Here is a 19,881-nt window from a genome sequence, read left to right on the forward strand (position 1 = left end):
TGTCTGAGATCTAATTGTTTCAGCTCTAGTCTAAAAAAAGATCCGTAACAGATCAAAAAGGTGCAGCAGATAATTAAAGTTACCGCAGCAATAATAGTGAGCAGATGCTACTTTTGGGTTAAATTGTGAGTCAAAAAGCCCACAAACTTTAAATAGAAAGAAAAAAGAGAAACAGCACGCGTATACAGTAGTGTACTCTGAACCTCCACAACTGGTGAAAGCAGAGCTCAAACTGCCTGCAGGGGTTTGTTCATATCTAGTCTGACAGACAAATGAATGGAGAACAGAGGAGACACTGTGCTCTGCCTCTGTGTGAGGGCACATTTGCAGTGAACACACTCTGAAGGGCTTTGACACCTGCTGCTAACAACTAATTAAACGGTATGGCAGCTAATATAATTTTGACAGTTATCAGTGGTGAGACAAACATATACAGTAATTAAGGGGCCACGTTCTGACTCAAGAATAACACCTACTGCTGCCATGAAATTAATGACTTATCAGCCTCCTTGCAAAATACAAAATTGCCTTCTGTAAACTAAACAATATATTTTCCCTTCATGTTCATAAGCAATGCATTCAAAAAAAGGGAGGATTAGACTTTCTTTTCAAGTGATCTAAAGCAGCAGCATCCTCTCTGTGTTTTTATTATTAGGCTCTACTGGTTCGGAGGAGTTTTACCATTGAGGAAGACGAGGAAAACGCTCGGATAGGAGAGCTCCTCTCCACACAGCAGGTTGACATCTTCTACACCCAGGTTGAAGGCCAGTTTGATGATCGGACCGTCCTCCATGTCGGTGGTGATGTGGGTCATCAGAGCCAAGTTCTTCACCAGACCACAGGCCTACAAAACAATGATTCAAACCACATACAGAAATTATGTTAATGTTTCTTCGTATTTACACCCAATGACGCTACACTCGACACAAGAATGCCACACCACAGGTCTTTGTGAAAACCACACCAAATCAATTTACAACAATATTTATTGGACATCTAATGGCATTTTCAAATGGCTGTGCTCCACAACAAGAACTGTAAATCTGTAACATGTGGCTGATTTCAGCTCTGTATAGGCCTCCCTGTCAATAACTATGTGTTTAAGGATAGCTCATGGTCTTTAAGTATCATAAGGGTGAAAACAAACATCAAATCTTCTCAACTGTGAAGGTTCAATGGATATTAATGAAGGCCAACAAACTGGTATTTGAAATTAAAGCAGTATATTTGCTTTCCAAGCTCTCTCTCTCTTTCTTCCCTTCCTTCCTTCTGGGTGTAGTCTGGAACCAGGATACAGATAAAGTAGTGCTTTTATCTTACACAAAAAAACACTTTGTCATCTAATGGAACTTTTTATACATTGAATACGGTGTTGATCGGAAAAAGAAGACAACACGTCACGTGACCCGTGCTTTTCCAGCACATGGTTTCATTTAGCAAATGCTCAGGTGTGCTGCATGTATATGTCTTCAAGCTTTTCACAGACTGATTTATATCTGAAGGGTAATAAAACCATATTACAACCCAACATCTGAAGATGAACAGAGAGCAGAGAGTTTCTAGCATGTAGATAACAAACTACATTGTTAAATTACATTAACTGAAACAAAGCACTGAGTACTAACATAAATTTAGAGATAGGAAGACCTTGTTTTTCTATATGGCCCAGTCGAAGCAGAGTAAATCATAGACCAATAAAAATAGAATTTTTCCCCTTACAACTTCTATCTGATGATAAAATACATAATATTTATAATGGTCAGCGCCAAAATGACATGATGACGAGTAGGCCGTGTTATATAGTATAACCTGCTCACTGGTCAGGTGTGGCTGCTGCAGCTCACTCACCTCTCCCTCAGGGGTGTCAGACGGACACAGCATGCCCCACTGTGATGGCTGCAGGGAGCGCGGCCCGCTGACCTTCCTGGTCTTCTCAAACTGGGAGGAGATCCTGGTCATCATGCCAAGAGCCGAAATATAGGATAGTCGAGACAGGACCTGGGTGACACCCTGACGGTCCATCTTGAATCTCTTCAGAGACCAGTTGCCCTGTGGACAGGAAGTTCACTATTCTTTATCACCCTGCCTATTAATATATTTTCCTGAACAAAAAGTAAAAACTGAACTCAAAGATTTTGGATTATTATATTAATTAGGCTTAAAACAACTATGCTGGGGTTTTAAAAGCTTTTTGATTGGAGGGGTATGCATGATTAAATTACTACTGACTTTCAAAAACCTCCACCCGTTAACATCATACTGCTGTAATTGCACAGTGTTGTGCTGCACTACACATCAAATTCATGCAATGACTCAGCCACCACAGTCACAAAAAGCTATCTGTGATATGTAGAGGTGTGTGTGGTCTCAGGTCCGATGATGCCTGTTTAAATTCTGACAGACTTTCTGTTTCATTTTGTGAGTGCAAACTGGATTTTAGTTCTGAGGTCTTTATACAGTTTTAATATAGATCACTAAATTTCGGACTGCATTGTGTATTGGAAAAAAAAGCATTTTACATGAACGTACAAATAAACACAAACCTAACCATCAAACAGCTGTAAAAGACCTGATAAGAATAATAATAATACTACTAATAATAATAATAATAATAATAATAATTGCAATAGTACTGATTCCTCGGTTTCATTCACTTTTTTGTTTTACCTCCTCCACAGATAGTGTTGGATTAACTTTTCAAACTATCCTGTTACTTCACTTCCTCCTGCAACTAAAGTTGGATTAGTTACAATTTTAATCTTTATCAAAAGTAGCTCATGGGAGTAATTTCAAGTTAATTACCAATCAAATGAGACAAAAGTGATGTTTAATAGGTAAATCTAAAGTAAAAACAATCTTTTTCTTTTTGTGGAAACTACACTCAAGGTACACTTACTGAGCTATTCCCAAAGCTTTCTTAAGCTGAAGAAGGCTGCAGGACACGGCTGAAAGCTTTGGTAATATCTAAGTAAGTTAATCTTGAGTTTAGAGTTCTTATCACACTATACATGAATTAAGTAAAATAAACAAACAAGTTAATTAAAAAAATAGTTTAGGTTTGTGTTCACGTTTGTGAAAGTAACAAATGATGAATGACGATTCTTGTAAATTTAAAAAAGTTCAAAACATATCTAATTACTTGCGTACCTCCAAACACTGTCCACAGAGACAGAGCTAAAGGACATAGCTGGCAGGAACTCTGTGCATTGCTCAGAGATTCTTCAGCAGGCCAGATGTTTGTTGGCATAAGAATTTGAACCAGGTTCCTCTGGGGGAGAGGTGAATCATTTCTATAGAATTATTTCTTTAGATTTATGGTCTCGGTTTTACGCACACTCACCGTGGATATGGCATTGACCATGCCGTTGGTGATCTGATCCTGCCGCATGTGCTTCACCACATCAAACTGAGCTGCTCTCTGCTTGGGGATGATCTGGTCAGCGATTTTCTTCAGTTCAGAGTTGAACTTCTTAAACAGATCTTCAAACAGCAGAGACAGGAGCTAGAAAGGACAGAGAAAGACCATCATCAGTAAGAACGTTTTTGATTGCTATATTCACTTGTCTCCAAACTAGATGTTGAGTAAGAACAATAATTTCAGAGATAGAGTCGTCATCACATAGTCTCAGATGTTCTGGCACCCTACATCTGTTCCTGCCTCTAATCAGTGCTGAGGTGTGTGTACAGTCAGATTTAATAACCAGGTGTGCCGGCTCACTGATAAGCCTGACCTGGCCTTCATCCCAGGTCGCTGTCCTCCTCCGCCAAGCCTACAGGAGGCAACCTCTCTCACAACCCCCACCCGACCTGTGCATTAGCATACATCAAAACAAACAGGCAGCGCTGCTTAAAATTAATAAAGAAATTAAGCTTCCGTTGCGCTGCCAGGCCAATTAGTTGAATGTCAGAGAACCATAATTGGAGAGTGAGGAGATTGCTGCCGTTGTTAGTGTGTAAGCCCCCTATTGAAAGAGGGCTCTGTGGCCCCCCTCCCTCCCATCTCCTGCTCCTTATACAGAGCAGGTTGGGGGGGAAATTAAAGGCCTTAAGACAGCAGTAATTACATTATCAGAGCTGGGCCTGCGGATTAGCTCAATCGCTCCAGTCAAGGCAGCAATTCTATTGTCACGGTGCTGAAAAATCCCCATGCTTCCACAGCCTCTGGATTTTGGTGCCACTGCATATCTCTCTCCTGACAAAGCCAGGCTGAAATACAGGGGGAGGGGGGCAAACAAAACAGGGAAAAACAAAGCTGAGGGAAAATAATGAGAGTCTTATTAAAAGGAGGAGGCAGGAACAAAGACGCAGGTGAGAGATCAGGGCTGGAGCAGCCGTTGTCCTCCGCTCCAGTGCTGTGATCCAGTCACACTAAAGCATGTGAGCGTTATTGGTACTTTTCTATGCAAGCATTATTAATAAGCATCAAGCCTGTTGTGTTTTCTAGTGGCTCTATGAGTAAAGAAAAGGAAGTAAACACCTTTCAGTTGACAGAAATGAATGAAATGAATAAACACCCACGTCAACAGGGTGCCTTTTAATGTCAGAACTGAAGTCTGGCTCATTTATAATTTCCTGTTGATCAGTTGACAAATTAACAAATAAACTGAATTTAATGGACCTGCATGTTTTTGTCACGTAATGTGAAATATAAGAAGACTGACTGAATGGCGGATTAAATATGGCATTATATGCGTGTGCATAGAGGCTTACCTGTCCAGCCAACTCAAGACGTTTGTTGCCATAGTAATCTCTGTCGTCCACCTTGTTGTCCCCTTGAGCTAGGATCACCCTCCGCACCATCACAGCAAGGTAAATACACTTAGCCCGAAAGTTAAACTCTTTCACCTACAGACAAAATACAAAATGATCTTTTTTTTTTGTGGAATATTCTGAGTATAATCCAAATTTTCCCATCTGTCTGTTAACATACAGGCACATGTGTGAGGATAAGAGACGCCAAAAGCTCTCTGGCCTCCTCCATCTTGGTCTTCTTGGGGCCTCCCCACATGCGCTGTCTCCGTACTTTATTCCCAAGGTACCTCAGAGCCTGAAACACAGAGCAGCAGATACAGCAGAGGTAAGAGAGAGAGAGAGAGAGAGAGAGAGCAGTCAAGCTCAGAGAGCTGAGTATTGGTAATAATAAGATATCTGAGTTTTGAAACCTAATACCAAAACAATAATTGTTTTGATTCCTTAGTTTGGGGAATATAAACTTTTTTTCACAAACTTTATTTAAAATGTTTAACATTTGCAAAAAGCAAACATAACGCCATCTACCCGTCTACCCAATCCAACCTCTTAGCTATAAGACCTTGACAAAATCATCAACAAAAACATGGGAAAAAGAAAAAACAGAAGGCAAAAAGATAACAAATAAATAAAAAAAAACATAATTATTTAATAATTTAACCACCAGGTCGGGGAGGGGATGTGGGGTGATCAGCCATCCTCAGCATCAAGCACAAGTATTTTAAGTAATCCAGAAGGAGCTTCTAGATTGTGCAAAAACTTTTTAGGGAGCCTTTAGTAGAGTATCCTATTTTCTCCTGCTTGATGCAGTTCAGCACCTCCTTGATCCAACCTTCAAATTATAGCCAGTAAAGTAGTTACAGCCAAGACAAAGATGTCACAGAGAACTACAAATGGATTATGGTAATTATTACATCATTAGCATTTTGCAGATTTTCAAATATTTTAGTTCAAGACCAGAGCATAAACATGTTAATGTTAATGCTTTTTTTTAATTCAATAAAATGTGGCAAACAACTTGATGCATCGATGTTAAATAAACAACTTAAATATATTAAATATATATATAAATATATTAATATAAACACAAAATATAGTCTCAAGTTAGATTTAGCTCAGGAAATATTAGATCAAATAAAGAATAAGTAAACATGTCAATGATTCTCACCAGGCATTTGATGCCAACTTTCTGTACTTTTATTAAGGTATTTTGTGGGACATTTTGCCGTTTTTTGACACCAGACAGTAAAAAAGTGACAGATAAAAGAGAGAAGGGAGGACCAACCGGGGACGCTGCGATTACATGGTCACGGTCTTAGACCCCTCAGCCACTAGGAAACCCACAACTTTTGATACTTGACAGTTTGATATTCGATGCTGCAGACAAACTTGATTTGGTATTCAAAAAGGTATTGAGGTTCAATACACAGCTCTGGTCAATAGTTCTGTTAGCAATATGTTAATCAACTGCTGCATTTAAAGGCATTTGGTGTAAGTGTTTTTGAAGTTTATGTTATTGTAAAATGATTAATATGTGCGGATTTTTCTAGAGAAGGAGCACAGAACATGCATGTATCAGATTGTGAGAGGTCAAGTGAATCACAAAGGGTAAAATGCGTGCACACACGCACGCACACCCACCCACACCTGAGTCAGCGTGCCTCTGGCCTCTACAGAACTACAGAAAGGGCAGCACAAAGGTTAATGAGACTGGAGAGTTTTTGCAAGACCACCCACCCTGTCCGCCATGATGCATAAAATATATATAAAACTATATATACACATAACTACCCTGAGAGCAACTGTGTAGAAAAGCAAGTTCTTGTTTAGTTCAGAGAAATTTAAAAAAAATTAATTATTTGATGAAATCATGTGTCTTCAGTTCTGATGTCTAAGTATATATCACTAGAAAAAAAAAAAGATTTTGTTTAGGCAGATTACTTATCATAATCTGATAAAAATGTTTCTTAAGCCTTATCTGCCTTTAATTATATAGATTTAGGCGTCATTGTGCACAATACAATGACCCAATGAATACCATGAAAAGACATCATGGAGGCTGGCAGACAGAGGAACATGAGAGCTGCGGCGACCGGTTGCTAGGAAGCAAATATGGCCTCATCAATGCATCAGTGGTCCCTCTAACAACATAATCTTTATGAAAAACAAATTGGCCGATTGCATTCATCTGTAGATGTCAAAGAAAACACGCAGGCTCCTGAATAACCCATGAAAAGCATTACTTAACTGGCTGGTAAGACAAAATCTTAGTCATCTTATCACAGAGACAAAGAAAATACCTTATGTCAACAGGCAGGAGTCACTTGTTTCTGTGTCTCAACAACATCCTGCTCCTCAGACAAAGTTCATGGACATATTAGGGCTTGCTGATAATTCAATATCGTTGTTTATTGACTTCCAGGTGAATCATACTGTAATATGTTTTCTTGTTATCATACTACAAATTTCTGTTGTCCAAATCAATTATTATGAACAAGCTGTAATTTAAAAACAAACAAAATTAGCTCTTTATGTTCTTGTCTTACACAAAAACTTTAATAGTTTTTTAGCTATTCTGAGAAATATGCTTATACATTTATGCTTATATGCTTTCTTGCTGACAGATGATAAGATGAACAATGCCATGTCTGTATGCTAAATATGCAGGCGGTTAGCTTAGTTTAGCACAAGAGTGGAAACAGGGGGAAACAGCTAGCCTGGCTCTGTCCAAAGGTAACAAAATCTGCCTGCAAACATCTCTAAAGCCCAGCAATTAACACGTTACTCATTGGTTGAATCTGTACAAAAACCAAAGAGTTAGAATGACAAGTTGTGGTTTTACAGGGGGTTATGTGATTTCCTGAGTCTTGTCATCACTGTGAGGTTGCCAGGCAACCAGCGGAGACCCTGCTTAGTGAGCTTTAGAGGGGCTGGTAGGAGGGCTTTCTTACAGTTGGACAGAGCTAGGTTGTTTCTCCTTATTTGTGCTAAGCTAACTAGCAGCTGGGCTTCAGCTTTATATTTACTGTACAGATATGAGAGTGGTATCTTATCTCCTTCAACAAACAGGTTTAAAGAAAGTGGTAAAAAAAAAAAAAAGCCAGAATCAACAGAGAGTGCGATACCCTGACATTTAGTACCTGTATGGATCAAAATAAAAAAATGCTGGATCCTCCTTTTCCCATACTGCAACAAATTGCATATATTACCTGGAAAATGCCCACACCCATCAAACTGCACACTCACATTTTGTACCACAGAGGTTCTTTCAAAAGTCTCAAGTTCTTGTGGAGAAACCCTTGATAACATCAGGGTTATTTTCTCTTCCTCCTAATTTTTTTAATGCGATTCTTTTTAAAAAAAATAGTAAACTGAATATCATCAAGGTAAACCCTAAAGTTCTTCTTCTACTCACCAAGTTTGTTTTTTAATCATGCACTTTTCATTTTTGTACTTGAATTTTAATGCATCTTTCTTTTTTGTCTTCTAATTTCTGTGAAATTACTTATTTATGGCTCATCATTTATTATGATTACCAGTTTTATTTTCATCCTTTGATGTACATCGTTTAATAAAAGCACAAGCAATCGAGGCTTGTACATTTTGTTACAATGACTGCATTATTTACATAGTCTTTGTAAATCCCTCCTGAGGCTAAGTAGGATTCCCTGTGACTTATGTGTAAAATGAGCGGAGTATTATTTTAATTTTGTAATAATGATTTCACCCAGCCCTGGCACACAAGGACCACTGAGGTACCTGAGTCTGTGTGAAGATCTGGGCCTTCTGACACTCCTCCAGGCTCGGGGCGAAGCTGGCCATAACGTGCTCCTCCGTACCGATCATCTGCACGATCTCCTGGTCACTCTCTACACCCATACCCTGTGTGAATGACAAGCAAAGACTGTGTGATGCGAACTGATGGCAAGAACTAAAATAAAGAATAATTTAAATATTTAATTCATATAACCACATAAAGACCTTATAGTGAGGTGAAATGACATTTTGCAACTAGTAACTGGAACAGGAGGTGAGCCAGGAGACATTAGGAGGAGAAGTGTGTGTATACAGGGAGGGAGAGGTGAACTGGGAGTCATAAGGTTGTCTGACATTTGCTTATGGAAATGTGAAGCTGTGGGAACTGATCTGTCTGTCCCACACTGGATCTGTTTCTCCAGCCGCTGCCAAACACTGAGAGAGACGGGAAAGAAGCCACCCAGGATATACAAGTGCACAGCAAACAGAGCGAGCATGCAAACTGTGTCCTGTCGATAATAACTTCAGCTCCAAACACTCGACACTCAAAAGTTGACATGCTTGGAGAAATTTGTCCTCAGAGGGGAAAGAAGTTAATGAAGCCAGCTGGCTAAATGACATTTTCATTGGGAGCAAAGGCTGACACAGGAAAACTAATCTGAAGAAGAATTAATGAAAATACTGACCTCTAACTGCAAACTAAGCTGCAACAAAACCTCTCACTAAACACATAATTAATTTATGTTGTGTGAAATCATCTATTACAGCCAATTCAGGGAGCTGTAGTAAAACAGAGTGAAAGATAATTAGTTATTTAATCAGATAAAGTTACTTTGGTAACAAACGAAAGCTTTTGCTTCAGTCTCTGGGGCAACAACATCAACAAAACAACTTCATCCAAAACCATCTAGCTGTCTTGTAGCACCACCTACTGGATGCATAGCATCACTTAGCTGTGTCAGTGCTCATCAGCAACTCTTTTACCTTGAATATGATGGCAATTGGGGCATCCTCTGACAGCGTGTTGTGTCTCAGGTAGAATCTGCCTTGTTTGACAATCATATTAGTTCTGCTTTTCTTCTCATGAGTGGAGCTGGAGTTGAAAACAAGATTAAAAAAAAAAAATCAGAGCAGATGAAGAAACAGAAGGTTTGACAAGTATGAGAACTGTAAACTAAACTATTGAGAACAACACAAACTAAAAATATATCTTCCTTGCAACTGCAACAATAGGCAGTTTCAGGTCTTTTTAACCTTTATTAGCGCTGTGGAGCAGTGTCCCTGTTTTGTGTCTCGTGCAAGTGCGATACACATTCCTGCTAATGGTTTCACATTATTCCACTGATCTACAGGTGGCGGTAACACACCAAGATACCCCTGTATACCAACATTATGTCAGACATACTTAAACACTTAAAACACTTGAGGAAATCTTTTTCTGTAAACTGTGCTTTTAATCTATTTGACAGTATATCTGAATGGGGCACAATATAATTGGGAAAATGTAAAAATTGTAGAAGTTTAACCTTAACCAGAACTCTATTTCTTGAAAGCACATTTACACACAACTCACACAATCTATTTCTTGGACTGTAAAGAAGCAACTCTGCCTGAGTTATGTTTGAGTTCTGTCAACATCTACAGAAACTTTTTGGATATAGATTATTAGAAATGCAAATGAAGCAAAAGATAGGAATGTATGACCACAATTCAAGAGCTCATTTGACATGGATTAAGACTGATATACTTTTTATGCATGAATGAATGAATGATTAGGGGAGATGTTGTTACAGTACCTGGTAACTGAGGCTCCAACTGCACCCTTCCTGTCTTGCTCCACAATGATTCGATTCTTGGACAGCTGCTCTTGGATCAAAATTACTTTCTCCTGACCTTTTACAATGAAATAACCCCCTGTGAAGAAATACAAGATGGTGCATATATATCACTATTACGATAATGAATTGATAATAATTAGACTGTATTATTGCTCTCATTCTGTGTACCTGGATCCAGAGGACATTCATTGAGTTTTGCAAACTCCATTGACGTCTTTCCTGTGAGAACACAGTTTGAGCTTCGCAGCATGATTGGCATCCTGAGAAAAGCAGAGTGAAATACATTAATAACAAGAGCGTGGATAAGACTACTTTATATATAATTATATTATACTGTATATGATTGTTGATTGTTTTAGAGATGTTAAAACAAGTAAAAGGAGAGCAGCATTTATTGGTAGTAAAGGTGAGTAAAAGATGTTGGATCCAGACTGATGAAATGGCTTTTTGGCTTGTAAAGTTTTGACTATGAAGGTCAGAGATGAGGCCACCTGGGCAGGATGTGACACTGTGGGACACAAAAAGACAAACTATGATACCTTCCGATGGGCAGTGCATTGCGGATGATTCTCTGACTGCCACGAGTGTACTCTATGTCCACTGTGATGGGCGCTGAGTAGGTCATGTCTCTGAGACGACACTGTGGAAACAAACAGGAAGGATGAGCTGCATCTTAGAGTGAAATGTTCTGACATTTGATGTCATCATAGGTTAAAAGGGACAGTTCACCCCAAAATCAAAAATACATATTTTCCCTCTTACCTGTAGTGCTATTTATCCATCTATATAGCACTCGGCTTGTGGTGCTCAAAGCGCTAAAAAAATACATTTGAAAACCACAGGAGCAATGTCTCTTTCCAGAAATCATCTGGAATCTATCAGTAGAAAGAAACTAGTTCCTAGATTAAACTGCTCGAAACAAATCTGTGGATTATCTTGAGTAATCGGGTCATGATTTCAGGAAGGAATTGCTGTTTTTCAAATGTATTTTGTTTGGCACTTTGAGCACCAGAAGCCGAGTGCCATATAGTCCCATTATATTCAAAAAAGGCAGACATCTCTTTTTTTCTGATCAACCGTCCAAAACCAAAAATATTAACAATTATACAAAACAGAAAAACTGCAAGTTCTCACATTTGAGAAGCTACAACCAGCAACTATTTGGCATGTTTGCTTCCTCAATTATCAAAATTGTTTGCAATTAATTTTCTGTCAATTGACAAATAGTCTCTAATGAAAAAATATCTTGAACTACAGCTAGACAAACTTTAAAAACGTTTACATTAAAAACCTTGTATTTCCTTTGATATCGCACAAACTAAGCTCACCTCATGAGGAGATACTGGTCTGGTCACGTTGAAGCTTTCTTCAACATCAGGCATGCCAACATAGATATTGAGGTATCTGGAAGGAAAACATTTAAATATTTTGAACTCACACCTGAATCTAGAAGCTGCTACATGTATGTCTGTGGGTCATCAGGAGACTTACTTGAGGTACCACATTGGATCCGCATCACTTGTGATCTTCTCATTTGCTTTCATTATTTTCTTTATCTGGAAAACAAACAACATTCATGTTCACATAAAGACGCAGCTGAAACAGCTGTAACGCACACACTCATGTTGGGCTTCATGTTTTACCTCCACATTGATGAAATAGTTGAATGAGTCAATGTGCTGCTTAACCAGTCCTTTCACCTGGAAAACAGATTGAACAGGTCAAAAAATGACCTATGAAACTACAAGTTATGCGCGGTGAAATAAAATACAGCTTGTGATTAACTGTAACTGTAATAGTTTCTGTGACCGGATAAAAAATGGAAATTAAAAATAAAACGCTTAATTGGAAATTATTGCAATTATTTCTGCAAGTTAGCAACATAAATCCAGACCCAATGTCAGTACCCACACACTTGCTTGCATACTGTTTACCTTAGCATCTATCACTTTAATATTACTGGGTGTATGAGGTCATTATAGGCAAGGCTGCAAATCAACGAGCAGGACGGTTTTAAGGCAATATCACATTTTAGTATGATTTTGGCATTAACGGGATGAAGTTTCTTATTAGTCAAGCATTTAATTCACAAGATTAAAGAAAAACAGAGTTTCTCTTATTAGTGAGATCCATAAACAGTTTCACAGTTGATTTTCCAGAAAGTATTTTTACACATTAATATCACAATACATATACCGTGATAGAGGATTTATAGACTAGTGTATGAAAAAAATCTGAAAAAAATGTACAGCAGGTGTATGAAGGTGTGTGCTGTTACCTTCAGGAAGGCTGGTAACAGTTTCCATTTTTCCTGTCAAAAAAATGGCAAACAACCCAAAAAACATTAAGTTTTACTGGTCTTCAAGCTGCAACCTGACAAAATGTAAATAAATGTGACCCTTTTCAACACTCAAACCACAACAAACTGACACACTGTCTGTGTGTTAGGTTCATGCACTCCTCCACACTGTATCTGAAGCTCTTTGTTATGTTTCTCTGCGCTGCTAGCCACCATGTTAGCTTCTCTGTACTCGTGGTGTGAAATTTTCAGCCTTTATTTCCTCCAAACTCACCGCTACAGTGTTGACAGGAGCCGCCAGCTCCTGAGGAGTCATGTTACAAAACTCTCCTCCAAGCACCTCCATTGTTATCACTACTGTTCAACAGTAAATACAAAAAACTCTGCTCATACTGTCTGCTATACGGCGTCGGAAGTCGCTCTCAGCGTGCGTCCCTCTCGTGTGTCCCACTGTAAAACTTCCGTGCGGGCGCAGCCAACCAGAGTGTTCCGCTTTTAGTAATAATTGTGGAAGTTTTATCTTCTGCAATAATCGGGTATAGAGGATCCGTGTATGTAAGTATGGTTATCTAGCAGGAGTCTGTGAAAAATATACATCAGTATAAACAGAGGTGGTAAATAAGTACATTTAGACAGGTATTGTGATTTTGAAGTACTGATACCTTACTTGGATATTTCAGTTTTGTGAAATATTATGTATACTTTTACTCTGCTACATTTGTTTTACAGCTGTCGTTACTAATTACTGATAAATGGCCAGTTCACCCAATTGTAAAACACAAAAACATTAAAATTTTATTTAGAATATTTTCTCACTTGCTTCCAGTGGTATGGAGCCATTCGGATGGCTTGTCCACGGAGATATCCACTACTGAAACTTCTGCTGCCACCCGAAGGCAAGGGAAGTTGCAGCAGAAATGGAAACAATGAAGCACTCTGAATCAGAGTGGTAAACTTGAGACTTGGGATTGAGTCAGACTCCAGTCACAAAAATGAGGACGATTTGCTTATGAAGACTTGTGACTTGACTTGGACTCACGTTAATACATCAATGATCTATCAATAATTCCTCCCAGTTAATGCTTCTTTGATAGCTAAGAACATTTTAGGGCCAGTTATGTACAATAATCGAATGTAATGGGGTACTTCATCGTTATGTTATTGCCCCTTTTACTGAAGGATTTGAGCATTTCGTCCACATACTCACAACTTCATTCATTACAACATTGCAAAGACGTGACTTAAATGTATTACAAATGAAAGTCATTTTATTTGCTGAGGACATAAACACATCAAATATTTGATTTTAAAAAGCATCAATTACTTTTATTGAATTAGCTTTTGACAAATTAATCAAGTTTACAATGGTCCTGATAAAGATCACAGACTTGTACGCATCTATGTCCTGCACTATACTAAGTAGGTCTGTGCCGTTTTAACCAAACCACAGTACATTTGTGCCTCAGATTCTTGGGCATCATCACATCAGTGTGAGTGCTGCTGCCTGACATGTCTGCTGTTGCTGCTGAGCAGTTTGGGGTACGCCGTCCCGAGGGAGCGTCCGTGTCTGATGACCACCAGCTCCATCTGACACTGGTCGATGTTGACCAGCACTGTGGTGCTCCTCTCCGTGTTCATGAGGAAGACGATGGTGAAGAGCGCCATCTCAAACTCAGGGCTGGTCCCGATGAAGGCACTGCCGACGGGCTTCACCACTCCGTGCCAGCTGAACTGGAGGTTCAGAACGTGGTCGTCTTGATCAGGCTGTGGACAGAAACGTGAACATTAATTCAGCAGAATAAAGTCAGATACGCTTGTGGGTGGATTTTAAAGACAACAGTTTATGTTGTGACAGAAAGAAATGCGTCTCCTTTGTCTGATGAACTGTTATACTTACTAAGTCATGTTCCCTGGCCTTGTATCCTTTGTAGTCCAAGTGGTTGTTTTTTTCTTGCAGGTAGAACTGGATCCAGTTGTGAAAACCAATGATTTCTGTTCCAGATTTTGTCTCTCCAACAAAGACATGCTCGAATCCACTGGAGTCGAGACTGGTGAATGTTTTAGTTTCGAAATACAACACAAAATAAAACATTACTTCAAAACAATTATATAACCTTTCACACAGTTGTAGAAAATCCCTTGATTGCTTTCTGTACACACACTAATTTAATGACATGATCATGTGCTGGTGTTTGGCAGGATGTTTCAGCAGCTCACCCTGTGCTTCTCTGTCTGTGGTAGAGGTTGAACCAGATCAAGCGCAGCTGGCTCTTAAACTGTCTCAGGTTAGAGCTCGACTGTCCTTTGGTCACCAGGTACTTATGAGCCCGCTGTGGAGAAATCAAATTTATGAAGCCCGACTCTGGTGCAAGACTTTCTCACAGCATAAAATAGATCAAATGAACAAAATGGGAGGACACAGCTTAGCTCCGTTGCGCTGACTCAATACAAAAATAGGCCTGCGCGGACAAAACATACTACATATTCAGATGTGTTTGTAAATATAATTATTTTTAACTTCATAATACACTTTTTAACTTCACATCTTTTAATGACTTTTAAAAGAATATTTTAATATACCATAGGCATTTTACTGTTATAAAAGGATCCTACATTATCAGAAACATGTTTCAAGAATGTGTTAACCTTTAGTTTTTGTTGAAAAAGTTATTCCATTTTTGAGAAATGCACATTTACTGACACTCACTGAGAAAATATTAAGTAAGTAAGTAAGTAAAGTTTATTTAGTATAGCACTTTTTACAGAGAAAGGTAATAGGCAGTAGCACCAAAATAATAAAAACAAAAACATAAGCAACAACAGACCTTAAAAACACACAAGATTACAAATACTAGACAACATGAGGCGAGAATAGGAGAGTCTTCAGCTGCTTTTTAAAGGCGTCAACAAAGACCGCAGAACGTACGTCTATAGGAAGAGCATTCCACAGTGTCAGAGTCACCACTTCAAGGCACAATCACCGTTTGTTTTCAGTCGAGTGCGAGGGACAACCAGTAAGCCCTGGTCGGAAGACCTGAGTGACGTACTGGTGATATACAGGTGAAGCATGTCAGAGATGTACTCAGGACCCTGACCATGCAGGGTTCTATATGTGAAAACAATAACCTTAAAATGAATCCTGAACCTGATGGGAAGCCAATGTAAAGATGATAAGATGGGTGTGAGGTGAGTCGACCTGCTAGATCTGGTCAACAGCCTTGCAGCAGCATTCTGGACCAATTGTAGACAGTCCAGGGACATCTTGCTGAAGCAGGTGAAAAGGGAATTACAGTAGTCTAGCCGGGATGAAATAAAAGCGTGAATGATCATCTCTAGCTCCGGTTGTGATACAACAGCCCTGAGTTTAGCAATATTTGTGTTTGTCAAAGTACATAGCCTGATCAAATACAACACCGAGATTTCTGAGATTGGACTGTACAGCGGAGAAAGGGACCCAATACACTGAGCAACCCTGTAAGCTAAGCTATCTGAAGCAACAATAAGGACCTCAGTCTTATCTGCGTTGAGCTGTAAAAAATTGTTAGCCATCCAGTCCTTAATGGCAGTCAGACAATTGTGCAAACTGGTCAGTTTATCAGTCTCATCAGGCTTAAAAGAGACATACAGCTGGATATCATCAGCGTAACAGTGATTAGAGATACCTTTAAATGTGCTAATGATATGGAAGCATATACAAAGAAAATAATATAGGGCTCAAGACAGAACCCTGAGACACACCACAGGAAAGAGCAGCGGTTTTAGACATGTAGGGACCAAACAATGCTGAAAAACTCCTATCTGAGAGATAGGAGGAGAACCAGTGCAGTGCAGTGCTCCCAGAGACACCTACCCACTGCCTAAGCCTTTCAGTCAGGGTGCTGTGATCTACAGTATCAAAAGCTGCACTAAGATCCAGCAGCACCAAAACAGAGCATTCACCCACATCAGAAGACATCATTATGTGATTGGAGACCCTGAGAAGAGCTGTTTCAGTGGAATTGATCTAAAATGTTGTGTTCAGTCAAGACGGCAGTGAGCTGTTTGGCAACAACTTTTTCTAACATTTTTTAAATAAAAGGCAGCTTGGATATATAAAGCTTTGATAGGCCTATAGTTTTTGGGAAGTGATGGATCAAGGTTAGTTGAACAACTAACATGTTTACTGCATGTTTAAAATAAACTGGGACACAACCAGATTGCAGGGAGCTATTTATAATAGAGACTTCCATCTACATCTTTTATCTTTTCTGTATGTCCATAGTCTTTTTCTTTTTCTTAAATTTCCTCTTTGAAATGTTCCTATTTTTATTGTTTGCATATATTTTTTTAGATATGTGATAACACTTTGTCTCTATTTTTTTCTTTCTTTGATTATACCAGTATTTCACTGTACACTGTACTGTGTATGATTGTGTATGTGACAAATAAATCTTTGAATCTGATTATTAAATAAACAAAATATTGAAAAAGGCCATTTTTCCCCCACAATTATATAGTGTAGCTAAATAGTTGGTATGAGAAGTCCCTATATCTTTTAACACGCTTGATTAACAGAGGGAACCAAATACTCAAATGTATAATTGTCATCTGGAGAAGGAGCGATAACACTTAAAAACTGTTGTCAACTACAGTCATCAGGTCCAGCTAACAAACATGCCTTTCTTCCAAATACAACAAGTACACTGCATGTCCACATTTTTCCACTGATCCTCTTTGGGGAGCCCAGCCGAGCCCAGCACAGCATTCCACAGCTGCACACAGATGTTTCAGATTTTTTTCTAACATCATGAAATGATGTGTTCAGTGCCGCAGTGAGGCAGGAAGAGACAAAACTCCCCCTGGAGTTCAGCTGCAGTCTCCAAACCACAAAATGTAGGAAAACAACAAACCGGAAACAGTCTGTGGGGAACAAAACAACTTGTAATAAATGTTATATACATCATCTTCTTACTCTGAGAAGCCTGAGCCATCCAGACTGAAAACAAACAGTTGTGAGAAACGAGGTGTTGTGCAACAGAAACTAGTCACATAACTTTTAAAGTGTATATAGCTTGTTAGGTGCAACTGGTTGTAACATGTCAAATGTACCTTCATGACTTCTGTCTCTAAGACGGCATCCAGGAAGAGATTAATCTCTGTCAGCTCCTCTGTTGTGACTTGTTCGGTCACGCCTGTGGACCGCTCATAGTTGTCCAGGAGTTTTGTGAACCCTGCAGGCACAGAAATGATTCATTAATTTTAATTTATTATAGTGAAGTTTGCAAATGAGCTGGATTTTTAGGCTCAGAAAGAGAAAAACTATTTCCATCTGTTAGAGAGACACTTACGGGAGATGGTGGTTGTGTTCATCAGTTTGTTCTCATTAACGTTGGAGAACAGAGGCTGTGCGGCGTGATCCTGGACAACATGGCTGCCCTGGTTTACAAAACTGGCTCTACCCTGGACAGTTCAAACACAGAATATATATTTGTAAAAGCAGAAGATAAGTGTTGTCTGAATAAGAGTGTGCTCCATACCTGAACAGAGATTGTGTAGTCTATCCCAGGCGTCATGCGATTCACATCCAACCTCCACAGCTCATTGAAAATATTGGATAGTTCCTGGTTTACAGCTGGTCTGTTACACAAAGTCAGGCAGGAGAGATACAGAAAACTGACAAATACTGGCAAAGAATTCATGGGAAATGTTCTTCTTGGCTACTGTACCTTGATGCATTCAGTCCACTGAGAAACACTGCAAGAAGGGCAAGGACTCCACAGAACCTGTACATCACACATTTGACACATTTTCTATAAATACATCAAACAGTGGAGTAAAATAAAAAAAAACAAAGGCAAAGACCTAATCTAGTCTATTGTCTAACATCATAGTCATAAACCACAGTGTTACAAACTGCAACAATGTGGCCAAACTAAACTTGTCTACAGGGATGAAATTCATTTTCAGATTAGTGTTTGGCTAAAAATAAAAATAGCCTACATACCTTGCAGCCATGATTCTTCTTGCTCGGACTACAGTAGAGTACTCTCTTGTCTGTTTCACTACAGGTCTACTATCCACCCGCACTTCTTACCCTGCAGGCGTTGGACGATGGCTATTAACTGCGCATGGGCAAATCTGGACAAACTCGCTCTGACGTGCACGCGTTTTAATTGCGTAGCCAGCAGAGGGCGCTTTGTCTCATTGATGCACTTTAACCAAGTGTGCCCAAACGTAACGCTGCTGTTTGCAGGGGATCACTACTACAAATGCATTTAAGTGAATGATTTCTGATTATTTTTACACAACTATCACATAGAAGGCATGGTTTGCAAATACACATGCGCAGACTCTGAGTGCAGATTTTACAGGAAAGTATTTTTGCTGCACAATATTCTTAATCTTGCTCCCGATGAAGAGGAATCTGTCTCTGTGGTGTGAGCTCATCTGCAGAGCGGTTCAAAACTTCAGATTCCATAATCAGTAAAAAGTCACATGTGTAGGGACACGCCAGGTTGGTTGGGTGTTTGCCAAAAATAAATAAAAATGGGAGCAAAGAGAGTGAGAATGTGAGGTGGGAGAATGTGTGGAGAGACAACACTTGTCCAACTATCACCTGAAGACAGACAGGATATGGACCAATAAACAAACTGCAGAAAATATATTTTCTTCATTTATTACTAAATGTTCATGTCTCTTACTCTCAAAATCGGCTTTCTGTTTCTAAAAATGCATCAAAACAATTGAGAAAACTGTAAATCAGATGCTGTTAATCTATGGACACTGGAGATCCATATGGGATTAAGGTGACTCACTGCCCATACCCTGACATCCTCAAAGCTCTATTTTTAGATTATTTATAAAATGATCTGGCCATAATGAGAACTTTAATGCATCCATACACACATTATTGCGTAGAGGGCGGAACCCTAACAGGTTAATCATGACTCTGTGCAGTAAATGAACTTGAAATTGAGTTGCTCGTTGAAATGTAGGAAGTTATATGGTCACACTCACAAGGAGCCGCCAATATAAAGACTGAAGCCAAACTTTATAGCAGACAGGTAGGAGAAGTAGTCAACATTTTAAATCTCTTCATGGGTAAATTTGGGCTTGATCTCTGGCCTTCTCTGTCTGGACAGCGCCATGTTGATTGGATGAAACTTCTCCAAGTGAGCTATGACTGGTGGACGGACCTGAGGATTCAATGGTTGCCATGTTTTGTCTCCAGCTGCGCCATTTAGACATGTTGATCATTTA

The 19,881-nt window shown here is 39.2% G+C and overlaps 2 protein-coding genes across 3 annotated transcripts in view; both read right to left on the reverse strand.

Moving 5' to 3' along the window:
- polr3b (polymerase (RNA) III (DNA directed) polypeptide B) overlaps positions 1–13,102 on the reverse strand; it is a 28,835-nt gene extending 15,733 nt beyond the window's left edge. For both annotated transcript variants that reach the window (XM_044192544.1, XM_044192543.1), the window contains exons 1-15: positions 12,917–13,102; positions 12,622–12,654; positions 11,987–12,043; positions 11,835–11,899; positions 11,672–11,747; positions 10,883–10,983; positions 10,512–10,603; positions 10,302–10,419; positions 9,490–9,598; positions 8,509–8,631; positions 4,931–5,047; positions 4,711–4,845; positions 3,341–3,502; positions 1,849–2,049; positions 682–844 (exon numbers count right to left, since the gene is read on the reverse strand). In XM_044192544.1, coding sequence (XP_044048479.1) covers positions 682–844; positions 1,849–2,049; positions 3,341–3,502; positions 4,711–4,845; positions 4,931–5,047; positions 8,509–8,631; positions 9,490–9,598; positions 10,302–10,419; positions 10,512–10,603; positions 10,883–10,983; positions 11,672–11,747; positions 11,835–11,899; positions 11,987–12,043; positions 12,622–12,654; positions 12,917–12,988 — 1,624 coding nt within the window. In that variant the 5' untranslated portion in view covers positions 12,989–13,102. The remainder of the gene's footprint in view (positions 1–681; positions 845–1,848; positions 2,050–3,340; positions 3,503–4,710; positions 4,846–4,930; positions 5,048–8,508; positions 8,632–9,489; positions 9,599–10,301; positions 10,420–10,511; positions 10,604–10,882; positions 10,984–11,671; positions 11,748–11,834; positions 11,900–11,986; positions 12,044–12,621; positions 12,655–12,916) is intronic.
- Positions 13,103–13,888: 786 nt separating this feature from the next.
- On the reverse strand, positions 13,889–18,769 carry endouc (endonuclease, polyU-specific C). The gene is made up of 8 exons (XM_044192552.1): positions 18,626–18,769; positions 18,348–18,404; positions 18,159–18,258; positions 17,970–18,081; positions 17,731–17,852; positions 14,860–14,972; positions 14,540–14,690; positions 13,889–14,406 (listed from the first exon to the last, which is right to left on the reverse strand). The coding sequence occupies exons 1-8, from the start codon at positions 18,634–18,636 to the stop codon at positions 14,128–14,130; spliced, it is 945 nt and encodes a 314-aa protein (XP_044048487.1). The 5' UTR covers positions 18,637–18,769; the 3' UTR covers positions 13,889–14,127.
- Between the last annotated feature and the right edge of the window lie 1,112 nt (positions 18,770–19,881).

Source organism: Siniperca chuatsi, linkage group LG4 (genome assembly GCF_020085105.1).
Source record: "Siniperca chuatsi isolate FFG_IHB_CAS linkage group LG4, ASM2008510v1, whole genome shotgun sequence".
Classification (NCBI taxonomy): domain Eukaryota; kingdom Metazoa; phylum Chordata; class Actinopteri; order Centrarchiformes; family Sinipercidae; genus Siniperca; species Siniperca chuatsi.